The 9,857-nt window shown below is 45.2% G+C and overlaps 1 protein-coding gene across 3 annotated transcripts; it reads left to right on the top strand.

Moving 5' to 3' along the window:
- Positions 1-3,651: 3,651 nt before the first annotated feature.
- Positions 3,652-9,099, top strand: tmem74 (transmembrane protein 74). 3 transcript variants are annotated; one of them, XM_073050040.1, is made up of 3 exons: positions 3,652-3,793; positions 4,669-5,734; positions 8,947-9,099. In XM_073050040.1, the coding sequence occupies exon 2, from the start codon at positions 4,944-4,946 to the stop codon at positions 5,691-5,693; it is 750 nt and encodes a 249-aa protein (XP_072906141.1). In that variant the 5' UTR covers positions 3,652-3,793; positions 4,669-4,943; the 3' UTR covers positions 5,694-5,734; positions 8,947-9,099. The 3 variants fall into 3 exon arrangements, with proteins under 3 accessions (XP_072906141.1, XP_072906147.1, XP_072906134.1); XM_073050046.1 differs by having other exon boundaries at positions 4,669-5,695; XM_073050033.1 differs by lacking the exon at positions 8,947-9,099 and having other exon boundaries at positions 4,669-8,548.
- The last annotated feature ends 758 nt before the right edge of the window (positions 9,100-9,857 follow it).

Genomic DNA, 9,857 nt, shown 5'->3' on the forward strand with positions numbered 1-9,857 from the left:
GTCGATAGGTTTCAATGAGAATGCCCCTCATTAATCTAAACTTCAATGACTACGAAACTGACTTAATTCTGTAAACTAATGTCCTCCGTCAGTCCTAGCTAGTTTAAAACAGGTATCAGAGATCTTGAATTCAATATTGACTCTTAATTTACCTTAGAACTTGTTACAACAGATGGTAGACCACATAGAGATGGACCAGAGTGTAGTCAGAAAGAAAATTAAATTGATAAGTAACTGAGAATTCAGGGTCATCACTACCAGCAGCAGCAATAAATCCTGGCTCTGCCCTGAAAGCACCTTAATCCCATGATTTATAGAAATTGTTGTGAGCTCAGTGGGCATGTGCACCTGTGATTGCTAATTGTTGTCTTTTTTAGAGTCATTAAGTCCTGTGTTTAACCTTGTCAAGTTTTTTTTTTTGACTGGCACGGGTTTTCTACGTACTTTGATTATTTAAAGCGGACTCCCCTTTAGTGTTTATTGTGGGGTCCTTGTGTTTTGAGAATGATTCACTTCATGGTGTTGCCCTGTCAAGCCACTGATGTTTGCTTGGAATTCCTATGAATAAACTCTTGTTTCCATCTCTACATAGGGAGAGTCTGTTGTTCATCCACACTTGGGTTTAGTCATCTGTCAATACACACCTTGACAAGAGGTTATTACTTTCTAGGAGCAGTTCAGTAGTACAGACCCAAATTTCAGGGACTCTGGAGCAGCAAACATTTCTGCTGGAGGAGCTCAGTGCATCAAGGGTCCAAAGGTCATAATTCTTTATTCACTTCAGTGGAACTTCTCAGCAGGCCACTCGACCCATCAAGCCCATGCAGGGTCTGTGAAAAACTCTCCAAGTTGACACCCCCCCAATGAAGTCTGGCTCTGTCCTCCCATTAGCTCTTAAGGCCTATTAGCTCACCCTATGTCTCAGGACGTTGTTGCTGAAGAGGTTCACCCCTCTCACCGGCAACAGTCCCCTTTCTTATCCCTTCCCTCCTTTACATCTGAGTACTAACCCTCCTGCTGTAAGCTGATTGAAGGGCGGGTCTCTCTCTGGTGGGATGTCATGGCAATTTAACCTCTGGAAATGGACACCCTATTTATCAATGGGTGCATACGTCCCCCACACACTTTTGACAGGGTTCCCCCTTCCCCCCTCACTCTGGGATGCCACCACTGGAACAACATCTGCCAACAATTCAAATTGTTGTTTAGACTGGTCTGTGTGGTGCACCGCTCCCTGGTATGCAGACAACTCACTTTTTTTTTCAGTGGGACTGTAAGTATGCTAGCCTACTGAAACTCCAAAAGGGCAAGGAATAGAGAACAGTACAGCACACGAACAGCCTTCCGGTTCACCGTGTCCCTGCAGACCATGTTGCCAATCCAAATTAATACGATCTGCCCACACGTGGTCCATACTCTTCCACCCCTGTTCATGCGCCACTTAAGCGTTTACTGTCGTATCTGCATCCAGCATGTTCCCGGCAGTGCGTCCCTTCCACTGGTCTCTCTGAATTCATACTACCCAATGTCTAAAAAAAAAGACAAAATATGTCTACGGTCTCCTTTAAACTTGCTCCTTCTCAGCCTAAAGCGATATTCTCTATTATTAGATGTTCCACGTTAAGTGAAAGTCTATCTCGCTTGACGGACACTCTATCTACCTTGATTCTGGTCACCTACTCTGACAATCTACCCTACACTGTGACCGCCTCCCTCTTCCTCGACCTTGGACTATCTCCCCTATCTTTCTTTCTTCTCTGGTTTCCATTAGGGAAGGAATTGACGCGGCGTGGCTACAGCGGCAACAGGAACGATGTATAATACTGAGAGACGCAGATTAAATTTCTCCCAGGAATCCGCGGTGATTCACGCTAAGCAGCGCCCCTCGGGTCGGGTAGATCATAAAACATGAAGAGGCAGTCCCGCGGCAGCACACGCGGTAACTGGGTCTCCCCGGGGGAGAAGTGAGGGGGAACTTGGAGGGCGATCGTCAGTGTTTGGGAGAGGTGCGACCCGCTCCGTCTGCCCGAGCCACTGGATTTCGAATCGCGCAGAGACGGAGCTGTGTCCGACCACCAGCTCGGTTTAAATGGTCGTTCCGCTCGCCCCCAGCAACAGATGCTCTAGTCACCCTGTTGGCTCCGTCTCGCCGTTCTCACAGCTGCTACGTGGGGTGAGATTTAACTCGGGGGCCGCCCTTCGTTCTGGGCTGCTGTCTACCACCGTTCCGCTCACCCCTATACACCCACATTCCTCGCTCGACTCCTCACTCACACTAAGACAGAGAGGTAGAGCAGCCAGCTGCAGTTAACATCAGGGACCGAATTACTGCCCAAGGCCTCCAACACAACAGTGTGGAAGGAGCGCATGGTGAGGCAGCAGCAGGTCGGTCAGGAGTTCCTGTAAACAGACACCATAGCAACTAAAGTAATCTCGCCGCGTGTCGTCATTATTGATGCGACCGTGTTGTGGACACACACACACACACACACACACACACACACACACACACACACACACACACACACACACACACACACACACACACACACACACACACACACACACACACACACACACACACCTGGGACATGGAGGACGAGATGTACCGGCACTAGAGGTTCTTTTTGGTGCTGTTTCCGATATGCGTTCACCTGAAGTCATAATTAATTTGAAACACGCCGAAGGTTTGATGAAGAGTTTCCGAACTTGGCATCTCGGCGTACTTCTTCTTATTTCAGACTTCCAGCATCAGCATTTAATTTTTCAACGGATGCTGCCCGATCTGCTGAGTTCATCCAGCTTTTTTGTATGTGTTGATTTGACCACAGCATCTGCAGTGTACTTTGTGTTTAGCATTTAATTTTGGGCTTTTATACTAATTTGCCGATCGACTTAATGCGGTGAACACCCATCTCCCAGCAGGCCAAACTAACCCCCAACCCGTCGGAAGCCTGCCAGGCATTTCCAAGGAAGCGACGCACTTTTAATGCAAAACAAGACTGCAGATGCTGGAAAACCGCAACAAAAAGCAAGAAAGCCGGAGGAGAAAGAAAAACACAGAAGGTCGGCCAGCGCCCTTGGAGAGAGAAATCGAGTTAACATTTCAGGCCCTTCTCCTGGTTCTGAAATGCAGAGTCGACGGGCCATCAACCAGAAACGTTAACGCTGGCGACTGGTCCAACACTTTTCGACCGGTGCTGTTAGAGGGGCCCTTTGTATCGCGGATAACGCCCCGTTCCCATGTTAAAATAATACTCCCTCCATTTCCCAGCCCCTCAGCAGACCATACGTATGTAGAATAACAGGGAGTTCTCCTCACTGCCGACCATCAAGATTAACATAGAATGTTATAACTTTGGTGTATGGAGGGTCTAATGTGACAGATTGAACAGTGACCAGGCTCTATTAAAATAGTACGCTTTGGGCTGAAAGACGCTCTGTAAAAAAAACAACAAATTGTTCTCCCCCTCAATGGATGACTTTATACGTTGTTTAGTCTGAATGCAGGCGGGTTGTGAAAGCCCTTTTCTTGCGGGGCTTCAGCCTCAGGTGCTGTTCGCTGTGCTGACGGTAGAGTGCGAGAAAATGCTCTCGATCAGCTGCTGAGACTCTAGTTCCCAGAGTCCTCCGCCCGGTGGAGATGCGAGTCCCGAGCTTCCGCTGCGATCTGCAGGACTGACACATCAGCAGCTCCGAGGAGTGGCGGAACCGGTGCAAGCGCTGCAGTCGGTCAAAGTCCGGCTCGCCTTCAGCACACCATGTAGGGTGCGCCCTGAGCGACGAAACTCAGGTACGTCGGGGCAATGTCCGCAGGAATAAAAATGAAGGGGCTTGTTTACATTCTGATGCGTTCGTGTGGTCAGTGCCAGTTCAAGATTCGTTCACTCTTATCTGTTCTACCGAGGCTGTCAGCTCCTGTACAGCCTGATCGAGCATCTTTACACCGAGTGTGCCGGGGACGGGACGTTGGCACGGGACACAGTTGAGGCTGTTGGACGTTGGTTTGAAAGCGATTACTGAAGTTTATCGCTTTGACAGGGAGGTTGTTCAGGGAGAAAGTTCACTGTTCAGATTCTCTGGCTTCTTTCCAAGCCGGCGTCAGAAACCCAGCTAATTAAAGCACGCGATTTAAGTGGATGGGACCTCACCATCTGCTAGGTTGGATTAATTTGATTCTGTGCTTCTGAAGCTGTTGTAAATCATTTGCAGAGGCGTGGCCCTAGGGCAGGGGAGCTGGGGTTGACAGGTGGGGGGAAGATGCAGGTGGTGATAGTGGAGTGAATGCTTGGGGTCGTGGAATTTTCAGTGAGGTGGGCGAGGTGTGAGGAGGTTGGAGTGTGGGGTGGTAAGTGAGGTGGCGAGGTATGAAGGGGTAGAGTGTTGGGTAGTAACTGAGGGTGTGAGGGACTGGAGTGTGGGGTTATATGTGAAGTGGGCGGGGTGTGAGGTGGGTCTGACTGTTGGGGTGAGAGCGTAGGAGCTATTGTTTTCTGCAAACATTGCCGCGATCTTGGTGCAAGATTTAACGACGTTAACTGCCGGCATTCAATAGGGTGTGCAGATCGCGGGCTGGAACTCGCGTGTCCATAGTGCACCGAAACACTTGAGTAGAGTGACCGCGCTATCGGTCCGTCGTTTCAGCGAATGTGTCCTTTATGTCAACAGAGGCAAGTCTCGGATCGGCATATTGCCAATTATCAGAGTCTACAGACGGATAGTGAAATGCATTTCCCCAAGGCGAAGTGATTTACAGACAACATTACGGTGGAGATGTGGGACGCGGCTTGTTGACTTTTAGTGGCACGGAGGGGCAGTGGGACTAGGCGATTCCTTGTCCACTCCACGCCGAGCCGCGACTCAGTGTGCCTGAGGTGCAGTTTTCGGAGATGGTTTAAAGGACACTCTCTGCGAGTGAGAGAAGGGAGGCACTGAGGGAGATCATGACTTCAGTGGAGTTGGTGTTTCTGGGTGAAGAACGGGCGCACTCTGGACATTGGACGGAACTAAGCTGGGGTATCCATGGCCCGGTCTCCAGTTCAGCACCTGGGACAGCGCCGATCCAGAGTGCCAGCTTTAAAGCGGAGCGCCCGGACTCCAAGGTATGCTGTCACCAGCAACTGGAAACTTCATTCTCCTACATTGATGAAAATGTCAATCTCCAACGTGCGTGTTCCCCGCTGTCGGACGGAAGCTGTAGCCCTCCGTGTTACCAAGGCGCCTGTGGCGACGGCAGACCGGCACCCGAGGAGCTGCGAGAACTCTCATCTCTCTCCGAGGACACCTCGCCCGATCTCTCCGACTCCCCAGTGGACTATGGCTTCATCAGCGCCCTGCTCTTTCTCTGTAGTGGCATCAGTCTGGTCATCATATCCTACGTGATCCCCCGGGATGTGAGCGTGGATCCGGACAGTGTTTCAGCCCGGGAAATGGAGCGATTGCAGCGGCAGAGTGCCCGCGTGGGAGCTCACCTGGACAGGTGTGTGATCGCTGGCCTTGGACTCCTCACTCTCGGCGGGATGCTGCTGTCCACCTTGCTGATGATATCCATCTGCAAAGGCGAGTTGTACCGGCGCCAGAGGTTCTCATTGGCAGGGAGGTCGGGGAAGATCTATGGATCCTTCAACTTCCGCCTGAGTTCCCCCAGCCATCGATTTTCACTGGGAGCAGAGGAGATGATTACTAACGACTAATGGTATGGTGCGGTGGGTCCTAAACTCGTTCTTTACACAAGGTACAACTTTAAAACAGTCGAAACAAAAACAATCAAACAGCCCAGACCCCTTCTCTGCAAAAGACAGAGAACGTGCAATTCCCAAGCACTCTCCACTTTGTCCCGTTGCCTGACGAGTAGATATAGCAAATGCTCCTCGGTCACTTCAAGTCTGCCTGAGAATCAGCATGCTAGCATTTGCGAACTTGGAAATAAATCACAAATCCAGTAACCCATTTCTCCTCCCACATGACATGTTCTTGTTGGTTCACGACTTTCATCTATTTATTAGAACACAAGAAAGGGTGGGGTCACTTAGTCCCCCAAATTTGTTCCATAATCAGTGATATGCACCAGATTTCCAGTTCCTGCCTTACGTTTGTTTCACAAACATGTCACCTCGTTAAATAAAAGCAATCCATCTCCATAAACTACAACCAAGTTCTTCCCCAGAAAATCTGCACCCTCCCGTTACTGCCCCAGAATAGCCTGGCTCTAGTTTTGTACTCCCCCGCCATAAAAAAATAACGTTTCTGTTTTTACAATAACAGGGGTTAGAATTTTAAACAACTTGGTGAGTTCCCAATCAGCCTTTCAAACTCACACATGGCTGACTTCAAATTAAACTCTCCCGTTGTTTGGTTGAAACAGTTTTTTTCTCTCTCTCTCTCTTGTTTTTCTAGACAATTGATTTACTCCTGTTTCCTATAAAATCAGAAGTGAGAACATTTGGCAAGGCAGTCAGCATCTTGGGTAGAACAGATGAGTTTAGGATTCAATGTGGGTCCTGGTGACCCACTTCCTCCCAGTTCCTAACCTACAGTCATTTCACTTTGCTGCCTTGTTCTAATTGAACTGATAATCAGTAGCTTTCCAACACCTGATTTACAGAAGAAAAAATGGTTTAACGTTAAATGCTTGCAGTGCTAGAAAGCCTTGGACAGATCATCCACAGAGCCGGTATGAGTCTATTAGACTGAATGGCTTCCTTTCTATTGTAATATTCTTCTATACTGTTCCAGACTCCATTTCTGTTTCTCCAAGTTGTGCAATAACTTGAGCTATTTGGATCCACATATGTCTGTGTAGGCCCTTCAGTGAATTAACTGCAGGTTAATCTATTCCAGTCTGTCCACCATAGCTGCAACTAATACTAAATGGGATCTCTAACACACTTGATTGTATTTTATAGAGATACAGTAAGTTACACAACCTTACCCCTGAAAAACATTGTCAGCTGAGCAGAGTTGTTCAACTCTTATGTTACTTCCTTTTAAAATTAAGTTTCCACTTCAGAGCTCTTTGATTTGAACAACATGTTCCTTTAATTACATTTGTTTGTAAAGATAAAATGTATTTGCTTCCAAAATGCAAACCAATGTCCAGCACTACACATTCTCCATAATCTTTACTTTATCAAATGAGACATCTTCTATTGTGAAACATGGCATTCATTAAGTGAATGTAAACATGGAAGAAGGTTAATATTCACAAGGGGGAATAGATGTTGGCAAGTATCCATTCTCATCCTGTTTTGGTCTGATTCCCTCCAAAGAATGTTCATGTCCCTTAAGCCATTGATATGGGCTCTGGAAAGGGTACCAAGATAATCTAGCATTGCTCCTTTAATAGAGGAATCTGAGTAGCATGTGTTAGGTTCCTAAAAGGAGAATAGCAATAAGGAGCAGGAATAATATTATATAAAAACCTCAAGACTCATTTCGTTACACCCTCGCACTGACAAGATGCTTTTTGAACCTGGTTCAATTCCTTTTTAATCATCTTATGTACATTCCCTGACTCCTCGCAGTGCAGCTTCTGGGCCACAACAAGCAGGGTGGATCAACAGCTTCATTCCTTGTTCCCATAATGTCAGAGCAAAGGATTTCCTCTTTCTCCATTGCCCTGACCCTGTAGTTCCTCCGCCAAGGACAGCTAAACCGGTACTCCTGAGTAAAATATTTACTTTCTTAATTACGTGATTTGAGGAGTGAGTCAGGTTTGAAGTGTATGTGATTTCTAGACTATGAAGGTCATGGTCAGCATCTGTCTCTGTACCACAGGTTGTGTGTTGACAAGTGATTTATACAAGCCCTTCATAATTACAAGGAATCCATAACACTATTTCAGTTTTGAAAAATGAACCATGATGAGCATTTTTATTACATTATACTCAAGTATTTATTGTATATCAACATATTTAATGCAAATATTTAATGCCTTATTAATTGAACCCTATTTATTGTAATGACATGTTCAAATGTTTAACAAAAATAATGATTAAAATAAAATGAATTTTCAATTGCATTCAAGGTATTTTCAAAACAGTAATAGTTAATTTTCACCAGGCAGTATTAAACATATTATGGCCACACACATAAACAATGTGCAGTAGTTAGATTTCAGAGTTCTGCATTTAAATCCACTGCTTTACAATCAGAGTAATACCTTCAGGCAAAATTTCTAATAATGAAGGACTTACATTTTATGTTCTCAGAGCATAACTGAATACATACCAGCTAATAGAAACATACAAATTTGGCAAAGTTATAGGAAATACAGCCAGACTGATCAGCTGTAATGTGACACTCCATTAGAGCACAGGAAGATCCCATAAACATCTAAATTATAAAAGCTAGGTAAACCAACTTAATCTGTTGAACAAGGTATGGCCATCGGCAGGGACACAGAGAGAGCACAATTGCTGGGGGTTTTCACATCCATTCAAGGCAGAAGACAGTTCCTGATATCAAACCTTGTCTTAGAGACAGGAGGTCAGCATGGAACACTTCATGCCCCTGGAGAGGGGCATGACCCATGACCTTTTTTAACTCAAAGACTGCGACAATCCACTGAGCCATGTTTAATATTGTAATGGACATGGATGTAAAACGTTCTAAACTACTTACAGAAACATGTTCTATACTTACGAAGAACAACATTGTTTAATGGAGATAAAAGCCTAGGTACCTTCTCTCTAGTGTTTATCTCCAATCATAATATGGCTATAGTGAATAGAAATAGATCAATTTTAAGCAATTCTTTAATATTTTCAATAGTTTCAAAGTGTTTTAAACACTACAAAAAATTGTCTGTCTATTTTCATAGCTAAGGAATAGAAATTTACTGCTTGTTTTACAAAATATGCATGATATTTTATAAACAAATTCACAAGCACAACACTGAAGTCTTATGAAGGATTGTCTTAACATCATATGCACATTGCTTTACAGTACCAACAGATGCTCAATCCATCCCTTCTGTGGATAATGCAATGGAATATTCTGCCAGTCAACATCTTTTCATCACTTTGAAGTCTAAATTGCATTGTAAAAAATTGCAGCGATGAATAATACATCAAATAAACTGACAGTCCCCACTTGTTCCTTTCATAGTGGGCTCCATATGGTGGTCTCTGTTATTCCAATGTTGAACAATTTTAGATAACTGTTGCATGGTCAGCAGGAGCTACCTGTTTCTGAGTTTTAGACAAAAATGTTACCTTGCAATCACTTACTAATTACTTTAATCTCAGCTATAAACTATAAATATTCACTCTTTAAATTTTTAACATTCACATTTAGTTATGAATAGGAGGAGGCTATTGAGAAACTCTTGTGTCACTAAGAGAAATTCCATTCCCCAGCTTAATTCCCCGGAACCTGTTCTCTGTCATGTGCTCATCAACTCCCTCCTAACACCCAGCGGCACTTGAGGTCATTTTAGTGAACACCTAACCAGCAGAAACCTTTGGGATGTGGAAGCACCTATGGGGAATGAGAGACACTATCTATTTTGATTTAGTAAATACTATACAGTAGGGTGGTTCAGAGGTGAGGGCACATGGGATCTAAAGAGTGTTGACAAAGTGGATCCAAAATTGGTTTGGTGATGAGGGGCTGAGGGAGTGGTCCAGGGAAGTCTGTCTGACTGGAAGTCTGTAACCTGTGCTGTACCTGTGTTGTGATCTTTGACATATGTTTAAGTAACCTGGATAAGAGTGGTCTGATTAGTAAGTTTGCTGATGACACAAAAATGGAGTTGTAGATAGTGAGGAAGGTTGTGAAAGGATGCAGAGAGAGATTGGAAAGTTGGGCAGAACAATGGCAGGTGCAGTTTAATCCAGTCAAGTGTGAGGTAATTC

The sequence above is a fragment of the Hemitrygon akajei genome, chromosome 1, assembly GCF_048418815.1.
Source record: "Hemitrygon akajei chromosome 1, sHemAka1.3, whole genome shotgun sequence".
Lineage (NCBI taxonomy): Eukaryota > Metazoa > Chordata > Chondrichthyes > Myliobatiformes > Dasyatidae > Hemitrygon > Hemitrygon akajei.